Here is a 25,331-nt window from a genome sequence, read left to right on the forward strand (position 1 = left end):
ACCCACGCTAGACCCGCGCAACATGGAAGCGTGGGATGCAGCACAAGCTATTCTGCCAACGACAGCTAACCGACCTAATGGCTAACGGATCTTCTCTCCAACAGCGCGGACGCAGCTGCGATGAAGCAACGGAATAGACAAGCCGGGCGGGCATGCTTTTTCATCATAATGAAACGGCATCTCTCAGGATCTCGCTGCTCAACCCCGTCGGAATCCCCTTTTGGTTTCCACAAGCAACTCACGGCCACCACCAGCACCTGGTCTAGCTATAATCGTTTGATGATTTTAATCGTAGCATAATGAAAATTTATCAAAGCGTTAACAGCGGGTTACCTGTTGCTCAGCCGACGGACTGGGTATCCTTGCTTATCCGGAGCGTGAACAGGCTGGAGGGAAATGTGAATGTGTCCGTCCAACGCTGTTCTCGTCCCGGTAGTAGGGGGGAGGTGTGTGTGTCGCAGGATATATTGCTTGGTGCTCGTTCTTCCCTTTTTTTCCCTCAACCATAACCGTAACCGGATAAACCAAATTTCTACGCTTCGCTGGACAAGAGTAAAGCGATGCATGGAGTTGGTCCCCATTTCTCGTATCGAGCCCCTTTGGTTTACCACCCGACGAACCAATAAAAACGGTTCATCGAAGAGTATATTTTTATCGCCTTTTTCCTTTTTTTTCTACAACACGTCATGGCGACATGCTTGTATCTTTTGGAGAGGACACATGTTAGTTGAACGGCTCAATGTACTGTTATCAGTCAATAGAAACCAAAAACTAAATATTTTTTCGGAAGTAGCAAAGTTTCTCAAACAATTAAATGTGAGTATAGTGGATTAGTCAGGATACAATAAAGAAAACTTAAGGATTTGCGAATAAATGAAGATATCTTCTTATAGATTAATTTATAGCTATATTGCAATAACGATTATCAGTTTTATTATGAACAGTTTGGATGCCTTCATTATAAGCTAAACCTCTGACTTACGTTCCGAGAAACTTTTTCCCGTACAGTTGGGCCTTCTTCTCGAACGCTACCGATTTGATGGGCGTGTTTGGAGTGTAGAACGGATTCATGAGATATTTTATGTAGGTTTCATACATTTCATTGAAGAAGTTCTTGATGCCCTCGTCGTTCCGGTTGTCGTGTACCATCACAAACCGCAAATGGCTGGCGGTGACGAATCCGGACACAAACCATTGGTTGAACTTGTCGATCGATTTCAGGTAGGTGTTGTTGGTTTTCCACTTGTGCTCGTCGATCAGATCGAGTGCGGCATGTGCGATGAACTGATTCAGGTGGCGATGATCCTCTTTCTGTGCACATTTCAATAAAGAAAGAAAGAAAATAAACCCTTTGAGCATGATTCACGTACTACCAACACAGTAAGCAATTGTAACAATCCACAAATAGCTCTTACCTTTGTTTCTTTATTGGCTGTGACGAACTCGGTCTCAAATATTGGATTATCGTTGTGACCAACAATCGCGAAGTAATAACTGCTACTCATCCTGAAGATTACGGAAGGAAATCCGCAAGAAGTTCCAACAGGATTGTTTTGGTTTCTCGATATGAAATTGTTTGTTTACCATCCGTCGATGAATGATCTGATGTGTCTTTCCGGATGTGTAGTAGGTATAACAAAACGCAGACAAAATGCACACTGCGTTAAGCTCATTCCAATAGAAACGGCTGCCAAATGACGTACTGATATACTCAATGGCGACACCAAACAGGGCATGTAAACGCGTTCTGACAATACTGTTAACACATTCATTCAGGGAACCTTCTACTATTTTACAGATTTTTAATTTTCTCAAAAAATCTGATTTAAAAAAAAAACGTTATAGTAAATAATCAAAAGGAACAGAAATTAAAAGTATACAATTTTTATTGCGTTTCGTTTTATTTTATTTGTATTTAAAACCTCACTCTTCTCGCTCCCGTAGCGCTTGCGTCAAGAGACCTAAATATGTTTAAATACTAATGCTAATAACGGAGCTGGTTTCGCTTCATTGTCGCTTGGATAATGCTTATTCCCAATAAAACGCGTCGTATATATGATATCCGGGCGGATGTAAGTAGCATAAGTTTAAATGGTAATTTTGATTTTTGTTATACTGTTTCAGATTCATAGCTTGAGTATCAACTTTGTAGCTCTACAACACAAGAGACCGGAAAGTGGGAAGGAAATGTTGAAACACAAAATGCATGGTAAAAAGATAAAGTTTCAAACTTCGAACAGCTAACAACCACGCTGGTATCTGTTGTGATAAATGTTGTATTAAATAAGGCCTAAAGATTCTACACCTAGCAGGATGTGGTAAAAAAAATACAAATAATACTTATACAAAAAGGACAATTTTTCTTAAGAGATTCCTTGTAACAGTTTCGTTGCATGAGTTTTTCCTCTTCACTACGTTAAGCACTTGGGTCGATGTAATGTATAACGGAGTTTCATAGTTTACCGTTGACATGTTTCGTATCAGGCAGTAATTTTCAACAGAAGCAATAAATGCACTCTAAACAAATGGTGTCAACTTAAAAGATTAACGTTCTACAAGCTATAGAGAACAACCGTACGAACATTCACAAAAGCGTGACGGGCCCTAGAATCAACTTAAGTAAAAAAAAAACGGAACGGCTTCTCCTCTTACTGGGTAATGTTTTGTGGGCGTCATCTTAAAGCACTTGTCAGTAGTGTAATTTCGCTGCTGGGGCAAGAATTCGTCCTGCGATCAACCTAAATAAAAGGGTTGGCCACCTGTCTTGCTGTCCATCAATACTGCTTGCTTGCTAGTTCCCTTTCTAATTGTTCATTGTGTTGCTGGATTTGTTCTAGTAGTAAATGCTGTCGGGAATACTCAATGTTTTATCGGAGTGTGTCGTCAAACGCATCCGTACTCGTACCAGATTGCGCTGTCTCGACTTTTGGGTTCCGTCTTCTTCTTGCTGCTATTGCCATTGGTATCTTTCTTATTGCTATCTTCCATCCCACAGAGCGTGCCCGAACTAACGGACGTGGCACTACCGGACGGATTGCCACTTACTTCCATGTGCTGGGAAGGTAGAAGGTTCGCCGTAGTTTCCGTCTTCAGCGTAGTGGTTGTCGTGGAAATTCGGTTCAGAAGCACAAAAGTTGGCCCTTCGGAGGAAGGATTCGATTGGCTCGGCTGGGGCGTGACATTCTGATCCGTCCGTGGGGGTGGAGGAGGTGGTGGCGTGGAGATGGACGGGGGCGGTGAAGGATTCACCGCCACGCCCGTCGGCGTACTGGAACCGGAGTTTACAATCTTATCGTCCAAATACACGGTACGGCGAGTACCGGCCGTGCCAAGATTCAGCGTATCGGTCGTTGTATCAAACCTGAGGAAGAAAGCAGGAAGTGTGAGTCAAGATTTGATACATAACTACCCCACACCTAGCCTCCGCTTACCCCTGGAAGCTATTGCGATGCGCTGGATTGACTTCATCCCGTCGGGAAGCTTGTAAACTGCTACGGATGCCTCCACGAAGCAATGTCGCGTTAAGGGCTTCATTGTTTGGCTTCCGCTGTAGACTCTGGCGCAATTGAGAGCCGCGCTGTAGAAGGTTCGTATCCGAAGCTACCGAGTTCGGTTCTTCGATGCTGTTGTCCGATTCGTTCCCACCCGATTCCGAACCCATCGAAAGGCACTGGCTTTGCGTTAGGCGTTGCTCTTCCACCCAAGAACGGCGATTCTATATAGAGAAAGGATTTAAGTTTCAACGCATTTCTTTGTTGTCTTCCGGGGAAGGAAACAAACTTACTCTATTTGGTACGCGATTCATCAATTCCGAGCCGGCTCGACGCATTTTCTTGACGAGATTCAAACCAAATGGTTTCCTAGAAGTAAAATTGAAATTATTAGCCAACTGGGGACAACCACCTCCAATCCGATTTGGTGAGCGCAATTTACTTCTTCGGTGAACAGCTATCCAGCTTTCGGTAGTGCTCCATGATTTTCTCCTCCAACTTTTCCTTCTGGCGATTCAGGTTGTTCAATTTGTCGGTGAAGCTTTTCTCCTCATCGTGGTAATGCTGCTTGTCCTCTAGCGAGTGCGCCAACAGTTCTTGGTACTGGGCGAGAATCTGCGAAACGTGGTCCATCAGCGTGCGGCGATCAATGTCTAGACTGGCGTTCATATTTAACAACATCTAGTATGGACAAGAAGTTATTTTAAATTTCTGTCACTTGCAACTCCTTAATCCCCCCTGCTATACTTACTTCACATCTTTGGTTTATTTTGGTGTACTCAATCTCCAGATTGCTGATCTGTTCCTTTTTGTTAGTCAATTCGCCGGACAGCTCGGTGATACGCAGCTTCAATCTGCTGTTTTCCGTACGGAACGCCCGATACTGATCGTGGCCGTTTTTATAGTCTTGTTTCAATCGTTCGTTGCTCGTAAACAGACACCGGAAGTCGTCCTTCAGCTTCGAATGTTCCGCCCGTAGATTGTTCAGATTGGTAAGACCATCCTTCATAGAGAGCAGCTCGGCCTGTAGCTCTTCGATTTTCTTCTCCAACGCCACGGTGCGCTCGCGATGATCACGATTTTCCGTTTTTAGATCACGGATCGTATTTTTCAGAAGCTCCTTTTCGCCATTCAACGCGTCATAATCGCTACTGAGCTGCTCATGAAGGCACTGTAGGGCGACGTAGTCATGTTGAAGCGATTCATACTGCTGCCGTTTGGCTTCGACCTGCTTCACGAGCATGTCCTTCTCGACTGCCAGCTGCGAGTTGGCGAGCTGTAAGGCGACGTGCTGCGTATTGAGCGAAGTAATTTGCGATCCGAGCGTGGCCACCTTCACCTTTTGCCGTGCGTTTTCCTCCTGCAGCGACTCCTGGACGGCAAGCAGGGAGGCATGTTCCTGCTTTAACTGTTCCAACTTGAGCTCCACTTCTGAGGGAGCGGCCGGTGCCGCCACCGTCTGTTCGGATATTTCTTCGCAGTTCGAGAACTCAATGTTTTTCTCCACGGTGTAGATTTCCTGCCGATGGCAAAGTACACAAATGTCGGCCGATTTGGTACCACCGACTTGGTCTGATGCCAGCTGGAGGTGGTCCTTGCCAACGACATTCAGCACGATTTCCCGGACCGTTTTGAAGGACTCTGGATTCTTGCACAACTTTTCCACAAACACCTCCACGTTCATGTCGTTTCGCTCCAGCTCGCTTTCGTTCAAGCCGAGCCGCTCTAGGTTTTGCTTTACCTTCTTCGTCGCCATCGTGCCGTCGTAGAGGTCTTTCTGTAGCGTCGATATCGTGTCAGAGTGCATCTTTTGCTGGGATAGCAGCTCCTGGTTTTCCTTCTCCAGTTCCTGCAGCTTCACCAGCACACTCGAACCTTCCTCTACGCGCTTCGTTAGCTGCTCGATTTCCTTGTCCTTCGCATCCAGCTGGCCACCGGCCGTATCCAGATCGTGTTCGCACTTCTCCAGTACCTCCTTGTACTTGACCAGCTCCTTGTTGAGGTTAACGTTTTCCCGCTCCACCGTGGCGCACTTGCCACGCAGATCGTACACCTCCTTGCGCACATCTTCGAGCTGCTTGAGCCGTTCGTTAAGCTGCACACTTTCCTTGCTCTTCGAATCGATCGAACGCTCCAGGTCGATCGTACGCCGCTGGATGCTCTCGAACAAGTTCTGCACACGCTGCTTGTCCTTCGTGAGCGATTCAATCTGCTTCTCGAGGTCGATGTGTCGGATCCGATCGAGTTCCCGATCGTGCGTCTGTCGATCGATCATTTGCTGCTTCGAATCGATCGCGTCCTGCAACTTTTTGTTTTCCTCCAGCGCGTTTTTAAACACGTTCTCCAGCTCACTGTTTTGCTGCACGAGCCTGTTGCAATTTTCCTGCGTTTGTTCCAACCGGAGGGAGAGTTTTTTCTTCTCCTTTTCAAGCTCAAGGATTTTGTTGGAGTTCTCGTGGAAGGAGGCTTCCTTGAGGCTATCCAACGCGGCAAGCAATCTACGATTTTCAAGCTCCAATTTCAGCGCACGTGTCTGCAATAAGAAAACATACATTGTTAACAATAGGTCGTGACCCTAGAGACGTTCCCAAGGCATTTACCTGCGCATTCGTGGTCAACTGTTCCGATAGGCTGTTATCATTTGAAGGCGGATCTTCGGTATCGGTGTCCGACAGAGCTTGGTTCGTGACATTCGCATCGCTTCCGGCCATTAGGTTCTTTGTCGCCAGCTGGAGTTGCACGTTTTCTTCTAGCAGCTCTTGCAGCTTGCTCTTGTCCACGTCTCGCTCGAGGGTCATGTCGTTCATCATCTGCTTGAATTTAATTATTTCCGCTTCGAGTGTCATAACCTGATCACTGCGTTTGCGTGATCGAGTTAACTGTTCTTCAAGCATTTCTCTGAAAACGAAAGAAAATTAACATTTGCATTACTTTAATGTCATCTAAGCCAGCCACGACACGACATACTTTGTTTCGAGCAACATGCGATTGTCTTCCCTCAACTCTTCGACGCGTGTCTTGTAGAATTCGGCGTCGGACAACTTTTCACGCAATTTTTGTACTTCAATCTCCAGCCGATCGGCACGCTCGGACCGCTCACGTAACACGTCCACCTCGTCCCGGTACGCAGCGGCCCGTCGAGATTCCGAGTACCAATCTTGACTTTCGGTCCGGAGCTTCTCATACTGGTTGCACTTGTGATCCAGCTCCTCCTTCACTTCCATCAGAAGCTCCGATTTCTCCTCCAGCTCCTGGCGTAGTTTTCTCAGCTTAGACTTGTAGTCGGCCAGCTCCACTGCGAGATGATTGTTCTCCGAGGTGGTGGAGGGCGTATTGGCCGAGCTGGTCGAAGCAGATGATGCATTGTGGAGGCTGCTTTTCGAGCTGGAGCTGTTCACCAAAGCCTGCTGCTCGCTGTCGGAAATCAGCGACGTCATCCATTTGCCGTGGTACTGATCCCGTTCTTTGACCAATCGCACAATGTGCTTGCACATCAGCTCTGGCGACAGTTGCTCGAGTGCTTCCTGCGTCAGTACGAGCGTTTGGCTGTCGGTGACCTGTTTGATCACCTCGACGATCGCATGCTGCGTGTTCACGTCCAGCTCTTTGATGCGGGCGATGAAAATCTCCTTGTTCGGACACTGCACGGCGGCCCCGAGTAGCAGCGTTATGAGCAGCTTCATCTGCTCCAGACCGGCCCGCGTTTCGGACGAGTGGCCCAGCACGGAACAGTCCGGCAATGTGAGAATAGTTTGGCCGAGCTCCTCGTCGTACAGGTTGCGCAGATTCTTCACAATCGCATCGAAGTTGCGCGTGCGGGCCGTGGCTAGTGCCGAAATGCCCTCCACGTTCCGTATCTTCGCGGGGTGGTGCTGCGGCTCGGGATCAATTTGGAGGTAAACACTGTGCAGCAACGTGCCATCGAGCAGTGACACGTATCCGGCAATGATTTCATGCCGCGGCAAGCAAGACTCAATCTGCAAGTTGATAGCATATAATAAATGTAAAAGAAATGGCATCAAAACAAACACCATCATCGGCTCAAATGCATCGGTTGGCTGTCCGCGAAGCTCAAACATGAAATACCCCCACATTACGACATCAAATTGGAAATTGTAATTCCGATAAAAATGCGCCATTCACACGGTTGGATGATGGCATCGACCTTAAAGCGCGACAAACCGCAAGATGAATTAATACTCCTCCATCGCCTCCATGAGGTTTTTGTGTTTCTTCGTCTTCTATTTCGGCACTTCGGTGCATTATTCGGAGAAAAAAGGGTCAAACACCATCGATACAAATGGTCGTCGAACAAATCTCAAAAAATCCATTCACTAGACCCCGGAGAGCATAGCAGGCGTTACCGTGAAGTGGTTTTCGTCGGTAAGACATTACCCAGCTGCTGCTGGAGATGTGGTTTGTTCCATTTTTTCTCACACATGAATGCCTCTATTTATAATATGGAAACACTCTACGCGAAAACATTCAACGCACGAGCATTTAGCTCGATCGGTTTTCAGTCGCTTGGCATGGAATATGTGCAAGATTCCAAAAGTGGTTTGAAGGTGATTAATTCAACATCGAAAAAAAGGAAAGAAAAATCTCATGCCAATCTGAGACAATATGCAAAGAAGCCACCCCGATTTGTCGCACGAATAATGGATTCCAAATTCCCATGCCAAACGGTGCGAATGAATCGTAGTTTGCAGCTCTCATCAGGCCCTGATTAGATGCAACGCTTTTACCGAATTTTTTCGTCGTGATCTATGCGAGAAGCTCAAGAAGCTTGCAGCAGCCCGCAACCAACGTGCTTTCCTAAGCAGGTCAATGTAGGCGAAGGTTTTTTCTTCTTCACATGTCTACACCGTCATACCCGACACTTACCCAAGAAACGAGGGCTCCATTGACGAACTCTTCAATCTCGCTGGTCGACATTTTTATTTGTTTAACGTGCACGGAGAAACACAAAATAACACTAAGCAACTAAAGCCACACTAAATCTGTCTTCAGGTGACCACTCTTCGCGTAAACGTACTACATTTAGCAATTTTCTACATTCACAAACATCACGAACGAGCGAAGGGTTGAAGGCATATTTCCCTCGACAGGAATCGATCCGCGAGATCCAAAACGGACACTTATGGCGGCGAATTAAATGTGCAGCATGTTACTAGCGAATCGCGTTACTATTGCTCGAAAATGATTGTATTGTTGGCCAGCCGCTGCTTCGAAGAAGTTTCTTTCTATGCGGACAAACACAACACGGAAAACTGAGGACATCGAAAACTTCGTGCGAATCAAGGTTGCGTGAATGAAGCAACATTTGCTTCGAAAGGTTGGTGCACGTAAATCAAAATGACAACCAAACATTACGCCACCTTGAAAATTTATCTTACTAAAACAAATATTGGTCTTACTAAAACAAATAACCTTTTGATTCGACTTTAAAACACAGAAATAATCGTACCCGAGTTAAAACATTCAGCAATTGTCAACAATTGCTGTTAAAAAAACAATTCACAACATATCTAGTGAATTGTTAAAAAAGATTGTGAAATCAACATTGTGAAAAACCTGTAAGTGTAGATACATTCTAGATAGTTTTTAACTTAAATACACTTTTGTTTATCACTTCAATTGTATTTTTACTGGGCATCCCTTCTCACGTAGTTTTAAAAACTGACGATTCGAGCGACGGGTTCAAAACGTCACACTTGGCATTTTTAAGATAAACGACAAATCTTGTGATGGCCCGACCTTTTCAAGCACGCATTGCTTATTTCCGATCAATTCAGTCAAAAAGCAAAAATACCCGAGAAAAATTCCGTAGTTCCACAATCAAATAATACTTTTGTACAAATTTAGCCAGTGTCCGATACTTAACAATGCATACTTAAAGATGTTATAGATGTGAACTCGACGAGAAACATATTTGCTGATCCACAACGTTCAAACTAAAGTTAGAGGTGAAACTTTATCCCAAAATCGGTTTGTTTACATCAGCGCTGATTAAATAACAGATAGTGCAATAGCATAAGGATGAGTGAAAAACCAAAGGAACCGGCTCCCGGCGACGGAATTCGATCAATGCGTTCCACAAACGTATTTCGGGCCATTAATTTTGAACTGTACGCCAAACCGGTAAGCGGGAAACATTCATCTGATCTGCGTGGGATTGTTTAACCATGTGCCACTCAACTGGCCTTTCCATCCAACAGAACGTCGTCGTTATGAGTATAGGGCTCGTTTGCCTTGGCATCACGTTTGGATACATTGCCTACATGCGGTCCAAGTACGAAGGATTGGGATATTACACTGCGGTGCAGGAGGACGGTAAGGAGGTGTTCGTAAAACGAAAATCCAAATGGGAATAAAATCTTATTTTACCTAGCAATAGCGAAGCGCACGTTTTTAACGTTTTCTGCAAAGTATATTTATTTCACGCTTAAGGACACCACCTCCCGTTTCATACGTTGAAGTATCAAAAATAGTGTAGTGTGTTCGATGTTGTCGCCGCTGTTCCATTTCCTGGTAGCAAACTCATTGCCCATTGCCCAGGTTTGAAAGGTTTTTAATCTGTACACCAAGAGAAACCACCCAAGGTAAGGGGTTGCAGTGTGCGTCTGTGCACAGGATGGCAGCGAGAGAGATGGAAGTCAAGACTTTTGCCAGGCTTAGGCGGCCCCCACCTTGAGAGCACTCAATTCCTTCGTCAACTGTTCCTCGGAGTTCATTTTAGTGAGCTGCGTGGCGACGAGTTTTTCCCCGCGCTCGTGCTTCTCCTTCAGCAGCTTAATGTCCTTCAACTTCTTGTTGATGGCTCGAATCTTCTTATCCTTCTCCGGATCCCCGGTAAGGGATGGCTTCGGTTTCGGCTCGCCCGGAGTGGTCGAGTCGTTTTGCTCCTGATCTTTTGTCACGTTGACTGCTGCTGCCGATGATTTAGCATTTCCATTGGCGACATCGCCATCAGTACTCTCTTTTTTAGGCGCTGCTTTTGGAGCCTTTTTTTTCTGCGCCTGAGGTGGTTTCGTCTCAGCAGGATCCTTCCCCTGGCCGGTCGTTCCATTCTCAGCACCATCAGCTGGTTTGCTTTTCTTTTCCTTTTTCTTGTTGTTCTTGATCTGCGTAGCCGAACGGTATCCGGGCGGGAGTCCCGGAATCGGTGGTCTCAAGTCAATCGTTTGGCCGCTGCTCGTCACAACGATACTGTTCCTCGCACCCGGTGGCACGTACTTTTGTTTGCTGGCCACTGGTGTGGTGGACACAATCCCAGTTACCTTTTTGTCGGAAATGGTGACCTCGGGGAACGTCCCTGGCTCGTACTTTTGCCAAACCACTTCCAATAGCTCGCCGGCCCAATTGTACTCGCCAAGCAGGGCACCGGAGTAGTGCCAAACCTTGAATCCGTTCGACATACGGAGACGCGGAGCGGTGGTGGCCGTCATAAACTTATCGCCTGCCGGGCTCCACTCGAGCAGGGTCGTATCGGGCGCCTTGAAGCTTGTAAGCTTCTTCCGGCGAACTAAATCCCACGTTTCAATGTAACCCGGCAGATTGCCGAAGCCACCAAATACGACCAAGTTGCCAAAATCGTTGAAATAGATCGCATTTCGGTTGCCGGGCTCGAACTCGTACACAACGTCACACTTCAGGTTGAAAAGTGTGGCTCGGGCAGGCATAAATCCGTACACGATGCAAAACTCGCTCGACTTCGGGCTCCATGCGACATCATGGATTGGACCCTCGGCGTTCAACTGGATCGCACACGAATCGCCTTTTGGAGTCATGTAATGGAGCGCCTGCTTGCCGTAGTACGAAACTCCAGAAGCATCGACATCCGTGCTCGTCATTAGGATCAATCCGTTGCCCTTGCGATTCCACATCATGTCCACCTTGTCAGCCTACGGAAGAAATGTAAGAGTTTAGCCCGGTTTGGCAAGGATGAGAGGAACTTTGTTGTCCTACTTACCTGAAAGAAACTCTTTGATGCAACTGGTTGGTTCATCTCCAGATTCGGATACTTGAACAACCGGCACATCGACGGAGCACCCTTCGTGCCCGGAATGTACACACCGATATGCGGTGGCGACGGTCCGGGAGCCACTGAAACGCCTCCGTTCCGTAGGCCCCCGAAGCGTTTCACCACCTGCTTGAAACCGGGCCCAGTCGGACTGTGGTCGTAGAATAGCACCTCTCCGCCGACCAACAGAGCTGCTATGCTTTCATCGCTACTCCAGTGCATTTGCCAGTCCTGGTGGCGCTTCTGGATGATGGAAAACACTTCCTCACCCGTCTCCGCCCGATAGATGAACAGGTTCGGCTTTTCCTTCGGCGTCTCCTTCGGGTTCTCGGTGTACACCTCCCATGTCATAAGGTAGGTGCTGCACGGAGAGAACTGCAGATAGCACGCCTTAGGACGAGGCAGCGAGGCGATGTTCTTCCAATTCTCCGACACCCGGCACAACTGCACGGTGGAACCGTTGGCCCAGGCCAGAAATCGCCCATTCGGACTATAAACAATAGCGCGGCAAGATTTACTCTGGTCGGGGGTAAATCCTGACACCGGAATAAACTCGAGCTGCTGTTGTTGCTGTTCGGGCTTCCACACTTCGACTCCTTTCGAGGACCGAACTACGGAGGTACAGGATCACGAAAATACAAAGTATCAACAAGGTGTGCAAGGGAATGTGTGTGACGTCAACACAGCAGTCGGAATCTGATGAAAGCATGTTTGCCAGAAGATGCCAGACAATGCGAATAATTTCGCTGCCACCGTAAAACCACCACAATATACACATGTGGTCTTACATCCGAGACACGCCGACATCACATTCAGGTAGTACTTACGTGCTAAAGTAGGAATTATTCCGCTCGCCATCGTTCACGAGTCCTTCTGTGACGATTTCGATTTTCCGACTACGAACGATTTTTCGTTTGTCACCACATTTTTGCCTTTGACACATCAGCGACCGGAGTTTACATGCACTATTTTGGTACTCGTCGAAATCGCTTTAAATTTGGTAAAATATGAATTGTCTTTTTAATGTTTAGTGAGATTTGGATGAACCTCAAACTGTAAACATGTAAAATCGTGTGGTTTGGAGTAATTTTAGCAAAAGAAAAGAATCCTCGTTTACCAAAAACCATGCTGACAAGGGAACCGTTACAATGAAGCGTTTTGTAACGCTTCTAGCTTTTGCTATTGAATTTTTGCGTTTCATGTAAACTTTGATTTTCGATTAATTATTCAATTAACGATTAAGATAAGAAATTTATCACTTTAAGGTATCACACTGAAAAACTGGTGGACCAATGGAATGGATTAGTCTTTTGGCGATTGACCCCATCTCCCCATCCAATTGGCGCCAAATTTTTCCTTCTTCAAATCTCGATGAACTTTTCTTGGATTTACACACATGCCATAGGTATTTTAGGCATAACCACCGACTATTTGTTCTATTTTAGCTAGAATAAATGTTTTTACCCGAGGTAAGTTTTGATGGCCGAAAATTATCATTTGTTTACATTTTAGTTGCTACCGAACAACGGCCAAATTGAACAGCAGTAATCGTACTTTCCATCCTTTTTTCATTCCATTTTACTCAACATTCGGTTCCGGGGGGATGTTCTTCGCGCTTTTCAGTCTTCGGTTCGATAGTCAACAAAACAGTTCGCTACGCACGCCGATCGGTACGCTACAGCATCCCGCCAAAGGCGAAGAGATGAGAAAACTTTTTCTTAAAATAGCCACATTGTAAAAGGAAACGAGGTCGGTATATCTGTTACAAGTACAAATTGACGCTAGTGGAGCAGCATTTCACACCGGAAAGAGATTTCGAAATTTATCAGTGAGCTCAGTTTCAAAGGTAGCGGCGTAGCGGACCACATCAATAAGCATTTCACGTTTGGAAGGGCTGTCCATCACGTGTTATTTGCTGATTCTATCGTATCTAATTTGCAGCTTAAAAAAGAATGGTGGACTCGCCGCATCACGTTCACTTTGACCAAACGGTGATAAATGACGGGTTGCATGATAACAGCATTATCTACCAAATAGCCCCCGAAGGAACGTCGCTGACGGTACACCTGGGCTTTCTGCAGATAAAACATCGGTATCGCATCGAGCTCAGTGTTCCGGCACAAGTGGTCAAAAATGCGGGTTTCGAGGTTGGCAGCAACAGTGCATTTGTGGTTCAGGATACACACGTTCCGTGCGTTAATTGCAAACTACTGGAGTTTTCATCCCGAACCGTGGACGTGAAGGGAGTCGAACACTTTTCCGTCACAATCGAGTTCCTGGCGCACAAGGAAAAGCTACTGAAAGAATGTCTGCATTTATGTGGAAAGGAAGAGCCGGCGAGGAAGCTTGAATTGATACTTGTTGCCCGGGTCCTCGGTAAGGGCAAAGGCACGCCAATGCTCCGCAACGGTATACACTGCATTGGCGTGGAAAAGGACGACGAAGAGTCAGAGGCGTCCGATTGGCAAGGTTTTGCGGATGGAAAGTAGGACGAACGAGAAAGTATCAACAAACTTTGTGTATCTTTTAACCATTGATAGTGAAATAAATTTTTAAATCCATCATAACAACGCTCTGAATGTGTGTTTGTTTATGTTTTGCGTTGAGCTGAGTTGGTATGGGTGATTTGTTTACAAAAATTCACTCACGAAATCATGTAGTTTGGGAGGGGTAACAACAAAGGGGAGGAGGAGAAGAATTTTCTAAAAAAAGCGGTACAGAGACTGTAAAAGTTAATTATTTTTTTCTTAATTTTGTGTACCTACATGTGGTTGAATCAACCGAACCAGTATATGTTTTTATATACTAGGGCAGCAATAGTAATCTGAAATAAAAAATGAAAATCTTTAAACAATCGAATGATGGAAATTTTATGAATTATTACGATTTTTTTGCAGTTTCCCGTAGGTTAGTATGCTATCGTAGCAAAACATATTCCAACATAATCCCTACCTATTCGTAAACAACTCTTATCGTAACGTAGTGTAACGCCTGCCCGAGCGTGAGTGACTGTGCTGTCAACTATCCGGCAGCCATATTTTGTTTTCTAATTTCCTCAAGGGATTGTGTGAAATTTGATTCACTTTTTCGCTTGTTTTAACGCGTAAAACCCCTTACAACCGTGAAAAAGGTGTGTTTTCCGTTGAGGAAACAGTTTCCCGTAAAGTGATCGCTAGAAACTGTGTGAAACGCAACTCTCTATGAGGGTTGTTTAGAAAATGTTAGTTGCCCCGGACTGCTCCGTTCGTTTTGGTCTCTGGGCGTGCTGATAGGGTGGAGCAAGCTTTCCTAGATAGGTTATTCCATCCAGTGAGCAGCAAACCTCGAAGAAAATGAACATGCGACCGTTGAAGCGGCCCCGTTTGGGGCCACCGGATGTGTATCCGCAGGAAGCCAAGCAACGGGAGGACGAACTTACTTCCACACACGTCAAACATGGCTTCGCTACGGAGCACAAGCTATCGGAAGAATTCGGTACGGCTCGCAACTGCAACGTATCAGCGAGTAAAGTCGGTGCCTATTTCAACGCCATCCTGGCGAAGAAGGAAGAACTGATGACGCTGCCCGATTCCGGCCGCAAAAAGCAACAGATCAACCCGAAGGATAACTTTTGGCCCGTGACCGCCCGGAACAAGACGACACTGGACACCTGGTTCAAGGATCTGGCCGGTACGAAACCGCTGAGCAGCTTGGCGAAGAAGGCTCCATCATTCAACAAGAAGGAGGAGATCTTTGCAATGCTGTGCGAGAACCAGGTCACGATGCAGCGGGCTGCTTGGTTTATTAAGCTCAGCTCGGCCTACACCGTGGCGGTGTCCGAGGCGAAGATAAAAAAGCGTCAAATGCCCGATCCGGCGACCGAGTGGACGGGTACGATGATCAAATTTATGAAAGACCTCGTACCGAAGCTGCACGAACACTACCATCAAGGGCCGCTGCAGGAGAAACCGTCGTCCGGTGGATCGGGTGCCAGTGGAGGCATGACCGGTGCGAGCAATACGCTCGGCATGAGTTCGAGTGCCGGAGGTGCAAACCCATCCACCATTCCACCGCCCTTATCCAGCCCGGCCGGAAGTATGCACAGTCCAGCGGGTGGTAACACAGGTGTGGGTTCCATGCATCCACAGCAGCAACAGCAACCGCCTCCGTTATCGCCCCAGGAAGAGCAAAGAATAGCACAAAAGCAGTGGAACTATTCCACACAGCTTTGCAAGTACATGTATGAGGAAGGTCTGTTGGACAAACAGGAGTTTCTCAATTGGATCATTGATTTGCTCGAGAAAATGAAGTCCTCCCCCAACGCGGACGACGGTCTGCTACGGATATACCTTCCGTTGTCTATGCAGTATCTGCACGATTTTGTCCAATCGGAGCGATTCTGCCGTCGGTTAGCGTACGCCGTTGCAAAGAAGTTGGCCCAACTGATCAATCAGATGGCGGAAAGCCATAACATTAACCTTGCTGCACCAGACGCTGAACCGGGCGGGAAAACATCGATGGATATGCAGGAAGGAAAGGATAAAACGCTCGAGAAACCTTCCAAGGATGGTGCCGTGGGTGTAACTCCTGCCCTAGGGGATACGAAACCGACGAAGGCGAATCCATTTGAAATGATTTTCACCGAATACCTTCACTGTTCACATCACAGGGACGTGATGTTGCAGCTATCCACAATTCTGCAGGTGATTACACTCGAATGCCCGACTGCGCTGGTCTGGTGTGGGGTTGGCGAAACACGTTCCTCTTCCGTCCTTTCCGGAAGCCCGTTGGATCACCTACCGGTTGCGCCGTCTGCGCTGCCAATGCCCGAGCGGTACGAAAAATCGAACGAAGACATCCGGCGACAGTTGTTCGAGGCGGAGGAAAGCATCAAAGTTCGATCACGCCACGCCGAATCGCGCTGGTGCATCGACAAGTGGCAGACGGCGGCGGGCAACGCCAGTCTCAAAATATTGGCCACCCTGGACGCACTCGACGGACACTGCTTCGATCGCATGGACTCGAACAACTCGCTCGATTCACTGTACTCGAAGATTTTCCCTCCGTTCCAAGTGCAACCGATCAAACCGTCGGAAAGTGTTTCCAATGGTGGCATGGGGAAGGGGATGCAGAGCAGTGGCCAACAGCCGGGAGCAACCGATGGAAAGGATGCTGCTACGAAACAGTTTGAATATGTAAGTCCTTTTCGATAAACCTCGCCGATAATCACGTGTTTTCAAACGTATTTTTCTCGTTTACTTGCAGAACGTTGAACAAGACGCCTCCATTGTAAAGATCTTGTGCGAATGGGCCGTTTCCTGGCAACGCTGGGGAGAACATCGTGCAATGGTGGTTGCCTGGTTACTGGACAAACGGCAGAACGAAGTGCTTACTGCGCTCGAAAACGACAGCTACAGCAACAACCTGAACAACTCGGATGATAAAGATTCCGTGCTGTCCGGCAGTGGGCTTAACGGCGGTCAGCCCGTGTTTCAGCACATCCTGATGAACTTCCTCGACAACGACGCACCTGTGTTGGAGGAAAGTGGAGGGACTCAGAACAAATCGCAGTTCACGAATCTCGTCCATCTGTTCAGCGAACTGATCCGGCACGATGTGTTTTCCCACGATGCGTATATGTGTTGCTTGATATCCCGGGGGGATTTGCTAACGGGCGCTGGCGGTATGCTTTCGCTCGATAGTCAGGGTATTTGCAATGCAGGGTTGGGAACGGGTCCGATTTCAAACAAACCTACCACAACCTCGTCGCCACACAACGCGACCGGGATGGACGAAGACGTGCTGCAGACGGACTTTAAGGCGAAGCTGGAGGATCTGGACGACTCGAACGTGGACGATGATCTCGATAAGCTGCTGCAGCACATCAAAGAGGATCAGCAGAACTCCATGGACGCACCTGATAGTCCAAAAGATCCGGAACAGGCGACACCGTCGGTGTAAGTATCATGTTATTTGTTGATTTTAATGTTCAGTTTGTCTGATTCCTGTGGTTTTTATTCTCTTAGGGCTGGCCTGGGTAAGGCGGAATCATCCAGTCGTCATTTTCTATACACCGAGCACTTCCCACTGTGCCAGGATGATCCGATCTCGCAGCACGACTGCAACCAGCGGTACATTCTCCTGTACGGTGTCGGTAAAGAGCGCGACGAGAAGAAGCACGCGGTCAAGAAGATGTCAAAGGAGATCTGCAAGCTGTTTTCGAAAAAGTTCAGCATCGACGTCGCCGAGGGTGGCAAAGTGAAGAAGCATTCCCGCAGCGAGTTCAACTTCGAGGCCACCTCGAACAAGTGCCAGGCGATGTCTTACTTTGATCAGCACGTCGTCACGTGGCAGTGCGCGGTGCAGGTGCAGGAAATGCTGAACGCGTTTGCCATCGGTAACAGCAACTATCTGCCGGTGCAGGAGCACGTGGCGTTCCTGTTCGATCTGATGGAGTCGGCGTTTAACATCTACGGGTTGATTGACACGTGCATTCAGATTCTGCGCGAACTGCCCGAGGTGGAACAGCAGCTGAATGGAAAGAGTTCGGCGGCGCTGGTCCGAAGCTATACGACCTCGCTCAGTCTGTACGTGGTGGGTGTGCTGCGGCGTTACCACTGCTGTCTGCTGCTTTCGCAGGAACAAACGACGGCCATCTTCGAAGGGCTTTGTCGGATCGTGAAGCATGTGAGCAACCCGAGCGATTGCAGCTCCGCCGAACGGTGCATCCTCGCGTACCTGTACGATCTCTACTCCGCCTGTTCGTCGCTCAAGTCGCGACCGCAACAGGAACCGTTCCACAATGCCTACCCGAAGATCAAACAAGCTCTCTACACCCCGCTCCAGCCGAGTCCGTCGGCGCATACGTACAACCCGCAGTTCATGATCGACATCATAACGAACCCGCGGCGAGGCGGTAAGATCGAGAACACTTGGGCCCGCCAGCTCAACGAGTCCGCCTCGAACCGGTACAGCTTCGTGTGCAACGCGGTCGTTGCTGTCACGCGCGACATTGATAATGACTGCCTGAACGATATCGCGGCGATGTGCGCGGAACTGACGGCATGCTGCAATTCGCTCAGCACCGAGTGGCTCGGAGTACTGATCGCCCTGTGCGGCTCCAATCGGGACGCCGGCTACTACGTGGACGTGCTGAGCCAGGTGGACGTGCAGAATACCAACATCCACAACGCACTCTCCGTGTTCACCAGCATCTTGGTGGCACGGCATTGCTTTTCTCTGGAAAATTTCGTCGCTCACGTGGCCCTCCCCTCGTTGGTGCAAGCCTGCAAGGGCCGAGGGGAAACGACTCCGGAAATTGAAGCTGGCGCACGGCTCTCCTGCCATCTGCTGCTGCGCCTATTCAAAACCATCGAATGCCCCCAGCCCGGGCTGTACTCGGTCAGCACGTCGCCGAACCCGATCACGGTTGGAAATGCGCACAACATCAAGCTGAGCTGCGATCGGCACTTGCTTGCGGCGGCACACAAGAACATTGGCGTGGCACCCGTGCTGGCCGTGCTGAAGGGTATCCTCGTGGTGGGCGATGCGACGGCGCACAAGGTTTCGTCCATCTTCGGCACGGGCAAGCGGAGCGGCCTGAACACACCCGTACACCCCGGCAGCACACCGAAGAGTATGGCCGGATCGGGTGACCTGAGCCATATCCTGGGCACCAGCGACCTGTCCGTGTTGGGCAACGCGGACGAATCGATGCTGGATGTTTCGTAAGTAATCGCCCCTCTATTCGCAGCCAAATCTGAGATCGTATTTCAGTTGACCGAAAAACAAAACAAATGAAATCAGGAACTCTCGATGGTCGAATGATGGTCGGACAACGGAGTGCGACATTCGTTGCTTTCTCATTGTTTATCTGTTCGGTATACACATTGTGTTGATTAAACGATTTTTTCTTGTTTTTCTTGGTTCCTGATTTAGGATGATCGAAATGGGGGAACTCTCCCCAAGCGCCTCCGCTCGATTATACTCTAGCAGGTGTGCGAATGATTTGCCGTTTGAGTTCGTTTGTTTTTCAATTAATCTTATTACTGTTACACCATTATTATACTCCTACCTTTAATTTGTTTATCGCTCATGCTTATCGTGTTATCATTTTAAATGTGTCCCTCACCGGGGTTGAACACGGGAATAACTTTTGTCGGAAGGAAAATTCGGTCACTTCCAAGCAGGCATGATGCTCTACTGCCAGATAATAACACATTGGCTGAGAAGTTCGTAGACAGGCTTGATTGGTATATCGTCTATCGTATCGTCTCCGGACTGAACACCCAATGTGTTACGCTCTGCTTTAACGGTGCATTTCAATGGAATCGGTAACGTTCGGTTGGTTTTCCTCTGGCACCGTAATTGTCGGGAATTGTCTGTTCTATTTTGATACTTTTTGGGTTTGATGTAAATCAAGCACAATTAGATTCGCATACGCAAGCCTGTTGTTTATATCATACAATTTGTGCGATCAAAAAAAAAAAAAGAACTGTGTGCCGTTTGTTAACTTCCGTAGATTGTCCAGAACGGTTAGGCTATAAGGGTAAATGAATGTGCTAATATATTTATATAGACATATATACATTGCTAATAGTCAAGTGCACGTGCATTATGCTACACATTTAAATGTCTCTAGTTCATTGATCCTTTTCGCTATCGCGATGTAAGTATTCTGGAGTCCACGGTAAAGGATGTCCCGTTTCTCATCACTTCTGAAAACATCATGAATTTTATATGCGTGGATACTTTCAGTCACTTTATGTGTTGGGTTTTGTTTTCCGAATGGGAGTTTTGTTTACGTTATGTGTTTCTATTTCACTGTATTGGTTGTTTTTGTTATCTTCCTTTCACTTGCTGGTTGGTTTGCATCCTTATCGCATTCCCTATCTCACCCTACACACTTTAAGGAAGTTGCACCGAGTTTATGCGAAAAATATTTCTAATTGTTGTTACTCGCACTCAACAGGCAGCAGAATTCCCATCTCAACCAGGAAAATGCAACTAGCTTATCAGACTTTGCACAACATGTCCTGCGACAGATTTGCTCCCAGGTAAATTGAACGCCTTTGTTTGGTAGAGTTCAATGCAATTGCTTATGATACTTTTCCCGTTTTCTCTATAAACTCGAACAGGAATGGGTTCTCGAACGTTGTTTGCAAAACGCGGAAGAACTGTGCCAACAGGGCATGCTGATCGATAATCTGCTGACGGCCAAGCAAGCCCAACGGTTGCTGCACATGATCTGCTATCCCGAGCACGAGTCCAACCTGATCGCCGAGCTGGATCAGAAAGCGATCATCGTCCGCATACTGGAGAACCTCGAGCAATGGTCGCTGCGTATCTCCTGGCTCGATCTTCAGTTGATGTTCAAGCAAACGAACTGCAGCTCGCCGGAACTGTCGAACTGGCTCGACATGGTGGCGCGGGCAGCGATCGACGTGTTCCGCGTGAACGAGTTCTGTCTGAGCAGCGCGACGGACGTGAAGCAGGAGAAGGTAAAACCCTCCACGTGGTTGGTGGCCCCGCTGGTTTCCAAGCTACCGAGCGCCGTCCAGGGCCGCATACTGAAGGTGTCCGGGCAGGTGCTGGAGAGCACGAGCATGTTTAGCAAGAACAAGGACGGAAACGGAGGCAATAGTAGCAGCAATAACAACAGCCACAGCCACGGTGCGAACAGCAACAGCTCGGTCAGTTCGAATGGAAGCACCTTCGGGAGCAAACAGTCGGCTCAGTTGAACCATCAACCGTTCCTGGGGTTGGTGTTGACCTGCTTGAAGGGTCAGGATGAGCAGAAGGAGGGATTGCTCCAATCGCTCTACTCCCAGCTGTCTCAATTTTTGCAGAATCGAGATCAAAGTGTAAGGCTACAATTTTTAAAACGGTGCCGTGTAGAGAACAATATTTATTTCTTGGATTTCTACCAACAGCTCGAAATGGTCGGCGGTATCGAGGATCCGTGCGGGTTCGAAAAGATGTTAGACGCCCTCCAGCTGCGCTACTCGCTGGTCGGTGGTCTGTTCGACGCTATTATGAAGAATGCCACCTCTACGACTGACTGGGCCATCCTCTTCGCTCAACTCATCAGCCAAGGCGTAATCGATCTGAGCAACAACTCGTACGAAACGAATTCAAAAGAAGAAAAGCGCGGGCTTTTATAATGTGTCTTTCCTTTTCTGCGATTGTAGGGAATTGTTTACCACCACACTGGACATGCTGGCCACACTGATCCACTCGACGCTGGTCAGCGACAGCCAGACGGAGCGCGATGAGAACAAAAAGTTGTACACCAATCTTATGAAGAAGCTGCGCAAGGAGCTGGGTGACAGGAACGGTCCATCGATTAAGTACGTCCGCCAGCTGCTTCCCCTGGCCAAGCAGACGTGTGAGGTGATCACCTGCGACTCGGCTGGTTCGTCGACGGATGCGAAGGGCAACAAGATAAGCATCGATAGTATCGAAAAGAAAAATGTATGTATTATCGGAAGGTTGATTCTTGATTCTTGTTCGTCAGCTTATCGATTGGTGTGGTTCTTTTCTCGTAGGGTCTTCGGTTGGGCGACAAACAGCGTGTAAGTGTTTGGGATTTATTGGAAGGGCACAAGAATCCCGCCCCCCTCTCCTGGGCCTGGTTTGGAGCGGTGAAAATTGAGCGCAAACCGCTAGCGTACGAGGAAACACATCGTTTGCTGAAGTACCACACACATAGCCTTTTCAAGCCAAGCAGCTACTACTACGAACCATTGCCACTACCTCCGGAAGAGGTTGATCCACTGCCGGACAAAATAAAGGACGAAATGAAGGCAGATACGCCCTCGTCCGATCAATCACCGGCACCCAGTACCGGCTCGAAGAAGAAGCCGGGCCGGGGAAAACGCAAACCGAAAGCAACCGCTGCCAGTCAGGCGCAGCAGAACCAACCTCAGCAACCGGTCCTGCCGGCCAACATGGTTGGCCAAGGCGCTGGAGGTGGTCCTCAGCAAATGCAGCAGATGGCTTCGCAGCAACAACCACAGCAGCAACAGCAACAACCGCAGACGCTCCAGCAGCAACAGCAACAGCAACAGCATTTGCAACAACAACAGCTGCACCTACAGCAACAGCAACAGCAGCAACAACAGCAGCAACAGCATCTACAGCAACAGCAATTGCAACAACAGCTGCAACAACAGCAACAGAATCTTCTCATGCAACAACAGCAGCAACAGCACCAACAGCAACCAAACATGCAACAACAACAACAACAGCAGCCGGGGCTTCAGCAACAACAGGCACAACAGCAGCAAGTTGGCATGACTCCGCAGCAAACGCTACAGCAGCTACAGAACAGCAACATGGGCGGAATGCAGATGGGTGGCCAAATGAACCCGATGGCCCAGCAGCACCTGCAGCAACAGTACTCGCAACAGAACGCCGGTCAAATGGTGGGTCAGCCGAACATCGGTGGAATGCAGCCGGGCATGGTGGGAGGAGGTTTAGGTCCAGGAATGGGTGGTGGAATGCTCAACCCGCAGCAGCAACAGCAGCAACAGCAGCAGCAGCAACAGCAAGCACAGCAACAACCTCAACAACCTCAGCAGCAACAGCAAACTCAGGTTCAGCAACAACAACAGCAGCAGCAGCAATCGCAACCGAACCCAAACATGGGATTTGTCGGCAACGTGAACACGATGGCACAGATGGCCCAACAACAGCAAGGAACGAACCAGCAATGGGGTGGATACAATTCTCTGCAGCAACAGCAACATCAGCAGCAACAGCAGCAGCAACAGGCTGCACAGCAGCAACAACAAGCGCAGCAACAGCCTCAACAACAGCAACAGCAGCAGCAACCCCAGCAACAGGCTGCGCAGCAACAGGCTCAGCAGGCACCGTTGCAGGCGCAACCGGGACAGGGACCTCAGCAGGGACCACAAGCTGGCCCGCAACAACAACAACAACAGCAGGTACAAATGCAGCAGCAACAACAGCAGATGTTCTACCCTGGAATGGGTCAGGCAGCAAGTAAGTGTAAACTCTCTTTGAAATACTCAAAAGAGACCTTCTTAAGTTGACCTAAGTATTGAATTAATTTCCATTTCATCGTTCCAGTGAATCGTTTCGATCGACCACAGCTGAACAGCTCCAAGCAAGCGCTGACGCAAATGCTTTCAAAGCGTTCAATGAATCCGGGACACCCGGGGAACTTTATGACGCAGCCGCAACCGCAGCGTAATCCCCAGCCACAGTTTATGCGTGGTCCGCTGCGGCCAGGCCTTCCTGGTAATCCCGGAATCGGGGGTAACCAGGTCGGTATGGGTCCGATGAATCCGGCGATGGCTGGTGGAAGTGCGGGTATTGGAGCGGGTGCCGGTGGCCCGGTGATGGGCGGACAGGCGATGAACGCTGGTGGAATGATCGGAGCGCAACAGGGCGGTCAGGTGCAGGCGGGCGGCGCCGGTATTATGAACCAGAACGCGGCAGCCATGATGGGCTCGGCGGGCGGTTCGCTGATGGGACAATCCGGTGGCAGCATGATACAGGGGGGCATGCTCAATCCGCAGCAAAATCCGGCCATGGTTGGCCAGGGTATGGGAGCGGGCGGCGGTATCGGAGCTGGCAGCGGAATGGGAGGTGGAACGGGAGGAATGGGTGGTGCTGGTGGTGCGATGAACAGCGGAGGAGGCATGGTGGCGGCTGGTGGTATGGTCAACGCAGCAATGGGTAACACCGGAATAGGCACGTCAGCGATGGGTGGTGGCCAGGGGGGCATGGGTGGTAACAGTGGAATGGGCAACGCAGGCGGCATGGGAAATCCGGCGATGAATAATCCGGGCATGGGCATGCAGAATATGCAGCAGGCCGGTGGTAACATGCAGGGCGCCATGTTCCAGGGACAGAACGTGCCGTACCAGAACGTTAACCAAAACTATCCCAGCTACGGAAATCAAGGCATGGGCCAGCAGGGTGGTCAGGGAGGCGCGATGATGGGCAACTTCAACCAGATGGCCCAACAGCAGCGTAACACACAAGCCGAGTTCTTGGCACAACAGCGGGCTGCAATGGCTGCCGGTCGGGGCCAGTATGGACAGCACGCACCCAATGTGACGATGGGCAACATGGGCGTTAATCAGGGTGCGGTTCCACCTTACCCGCGCCAGGGTGGAAAACCGGGTGTCGGAGGAAACATCCCGCAGACTCAGCAACAATTCCAGCAGCAGCGACTCCGGTTGATGATGCAACAGCAACAACAGCAGGCTGGTAAGTATCCAATGTGATCAAAGTATGTCGCTTGTACAGAACAGCAGCAGCCATGTACTAAACGCTGCATGTTTATGCGTCTTTTCGCTTTCGCAGGAATGGGACAAGGAGGGAACGCCCAAGGCATGATGCAAAACCAAGGCCAAGGTATGAGCACGCAGCAGACGCCGAACCTGGTCGCGCAATTGCAGCGTCAAATGCCGAACCAGAATAACATGATGGGCCAGCAGTATCCTCATCAACCGCCTCAGTATTAAGTCCTGCCGCGCTCTGTCCGCTTGAAAATGTTGCCGGATTCGAACATCGTCTACCGTTAGTACATATTTATTACCACTGTGACTTAGAACAGAACTATATTTCTTTGTATGAAATTCACAAATGCAATAAAAATAGACCACGATATAAAAGGAAATGCTTTTGAATGCCCGGCCGTAAAATTATTCGTCAAATTATCACGCCTTCTTGGTTTTTGAGTTCATGGAGTCTGTGATCGTTGCTGTGGACATGTATTGATTCTATCAAAAGTTTGAAAGAATCTTTCAATAAAGAAGCTGTTTCTTATTTCTTTTACGTGTTGTAGAGTTTCCTTAGAAACA

The 25,331-nt window shown here is 48.5% G+C and overlaps 6 protein-coding genes across 7 annotated transcripts; 3 read left to right on the forward strand and 3 right to left on the reverse strand.

The window, feature by feature from the left end:
• Positions 1 to 903: 903 nt before the first annotated feature.
• On the reverse strand, positions 904 to 1,557 carry LOC131258698 (probable trafficking protein particle complex subunit 2). The gene is made up of 2 exons (XM_058260067.1): positions 1,416 to 1,557; positions 904 to 1,311 (listed from the first exon to the last, which is right to left on the reverse strand). The coding sequence occupies exons 1-2, from the start codon at positions 1,503 to 1,505 to the stop codon at positions 979 to 981; spliced, it is 423 nt and encodes a 140-aa protein (XP_058116050.1). The 5' UTR covers positions 1,506 to 1,557; the 3' UTR covers positions 904 to 978.
• A 328-nt stretch (positions 1,558 to 1,885) lies between these two features.
• Positions 1,886 to 8,721, reverse strand: LOC131260559 (protein Daple). Of its 2 annotated transcripts, none has more exons than XM_058262319.1 (8): positions 8,376 to 8,721; positions 6,459 to 7,468; positions 6,092 to 6,389; positions 4,243 to 6,024; positions 3,934 to 4,172; positions 3,785 to 3,860; positions 3,543 to 3,715; positions 1,886 to 3,361 (listed from the first exon to the last, which is right to left on the reverse strand). In XM_058262319.1, exons 1-8 carry the CDS (start codon positions 8,424 to 8,426, stop codon positions 2,884 to 2,886), a joined length of 4,107 nt encoding a protein of 1,368 aa, XP_058118302.1. In that variant the 5' UTR covers positions 8,427 to 8,721; the 3' UTR covers positions 1,886 to 2,883. The 2 variants fall into 2 exon arrangements, with proteins under 2 accessions (XP_058118302.1, XP_058118301.1); XM_058262318.1 differs by having other exon boundaries at positions 3,432 to 3,715.
• A 585-nt stretch (positions 8,722 to 9,306) lies between these two features.
• Positions 9,307 to 9,881, forward strand: LOC131260730 (small integral membrane protein 8). The gene is made up of 2 exons (XM_058262530.1): positions 9,307 to 9,632; positions 9,710 to 9,881. Exons 1-2 carry the CDS (start codon positions 9,531 to 9,533, stop codon positions 9,863 to 9,865), a joined length of 258 nt encoding a protein of 85 aa, XP_058118513.1. The 5' UTR covers positions 9,307 to 9,530; the 3' UTR covers positions 9,866 to 9,881.
• LOC131260729 (eukaryotic translation initiation factor 2A) lies at positions 9,879 to 12,422 on the reverse strand. Its single transcript, XM_058262528.1, has 3 exons — positions 12,342 to 12,422; positions 11,464 to 12,125; positions 9,879 to 11,395 (listed from the first exon to the last, which is right to left on the reverse strand). Exons 1-3 carry the CDS (start codon positions 12,370 to 12,372, stop codon positions 10,166 to 10,168), a joined length of 1,923 nt encoding a protein of 640 aa, XP_058118511.1. The 5' UTR covers positions 12,373 to 12,422; the 3' UTR covers positions 9,879 to 10,165.
• Positions 12,423 to 13,155: 733 nt separating this feature from the next.
• Positions 13,156 to 14,070, forward strand: LOC131258704 (adipose-secreted signaling protein). Its single transcript, XM_058260072.1, has 2 exons — positions 13,156 to 13,360; positions 13,456 to 14,070. The coding sequence occupies exon 2, from the start codon at positions 13,467 to 13,469 to the stop codon at positions 14,001 to 14,003; it is 537 nt and encodes a 178-aa protein (XP_058116055.1). The 5' UTR covers positions 13,156 to 13,360; positions 13,456 to 13,466; the 3' UTR covers positions 14,004 to 14,070.
• Positions 14,071 to 14,846: 776 nt separating this feature from the next.
• LOC131260622 (mediator of RNA polymerase II transcription subunit 12) lies at positions 14,847 to 25,129 on the forward strand. Its single transcript, XM_058262396.1, has 11 exons — positions 14,847 to 16,688; positions 16,759 to 17,450; positions 17,520 to 19,220; positions 19,432 to 19,512; positions 20,465 to 20,549; positions 20,631 to 21,356; positions 21,426 to 21,613; positions 21,684 to 21,966; positions 22,041 to 23,499; positions 23,587 to 24,721; positions 24,827 to 25,129. The coding sequence occupies exons 1-11, from the start codon at positions 14,847 to 14,849 to the stop codon at positions 24,990 to 24,992; spliced, it is 8,358 nt and encodes a 2,785-aa protein (XP_058118379.1). The 3' UTR covers positions 24,993 to 25,129.
• The last annotated feature ends 202 nt before the right edge of the window (positions 25,130 to 25,331 follow it).

This window comes from Anopheles coustani, chromosome 3 (assembly GCF_943734705.1).
Source record: "Anopheles coustani chromosome 3, idAnoCousDA_361_x.2, whole genome shotgun sequence".
Classification (NCBI taxonomy): domain Eukaryota; kingdom Metazoa; phylum Arthropoda; class Insecta; order Diptera; family Culicidae; genus Anopheles; species Anopheles coustani.

Bases quoted from the DNA above. Each gene is read 5' to 3' on its own strand.
- LOC131260559 (XM_058262318.1), bottom strand. From the start codon at position 8,426: ATGTCGACCAGCGAGATTGAAGAGTTCGTCAATGGAGCCCTCGTTTCT. The intron at 4,173-4,242 runs GTAAGTATAGCA...TGTCCATACTAG, and splicing joins AAATAAACCAAAGATGTGAA to ATGTTGTTAAATATGAACGC. The intron at 3,861-3,933 runs GTAAATTGCGCT...TTTTACTTCTAG, and splicing joins GATAGCTGTTCACCGAAGAA to GAAACCATTTGGTTTGAATC.
- LOC131260622 (XM_058262396.1), top strand. From the start codon at position 14,847: ATGAACATGCGACCGTTGAAGCGGCCCCGTTTGGGGCCACCGGATGTG. The intron at 23,500-23,586 runs GTAAGTGTAAAC...TCATCGTTCCAG, and splicing joins TGGAATGGGTCAGGCAGCAA to TGAATCGTTTCGATCGACCA. The intron at 24,722-24,826 runs ACAACAGCAGGC...TCTTTTCGCTTT, and splicing joins CGGTTGATGATGCAACAGCA to CGCAGGAATGGGACAAGGAG.
- LOC131260729 (XM_058262528.1), bottom strand. From the start codon at position 12,372: ATGGCGAGCGGAATAATTCCTACTTTAGCAC. The intron at 12,126-12,341 runs GTAAGTACTACC...GTACCTCCGTAG, and splicing joins AATAATTCCTACTTTAGCAC to TTCGGTCCTCGAAAGGAGTC. The intron at 11,396-11,463 runs GTAAGTAGGACA...TTTCTTCCGTAG, and splicing joins CATCAAAGAGTTTCTTTCAG to GCTGACAAGGTGGACATGAT.
- LOC131260730 (XM_058262530.1), top strand. From the start codon at position 9,531: ATGAGTGAAAAACCAAAGGAACCGGCTCCCGGCGACGGAATTCGATCA. The intron at 9,633-9,709 runs GTAAGCGGGAAA...TCCATCCAACAG, and splicing joins TTGAACTGTACGCCAAACCG to AACGTCGTCGTTATGAGTAT.
- LOC131258698 (XM_058260067.1), bottom strand. From the start codon at position 1,505: ATGAGTAGCAGTTATTACTTCGCGATTGTTGGTCACAACGATAATCCA. The intron at 1,312-1,415 runs GTAAGAGCTATT...AAATGTGCACAG, and splicing joins CAGCCAATAAAGAAACAAAG to AAAGAGGATCATCGCCACCT.
- LOC131258704 (XM_058260072.1), top strand. From the start codon at position 13,467: ATGGTGGACTCGCCGCATCACGTTCACTTTGACCAAACGGTGATAAAT.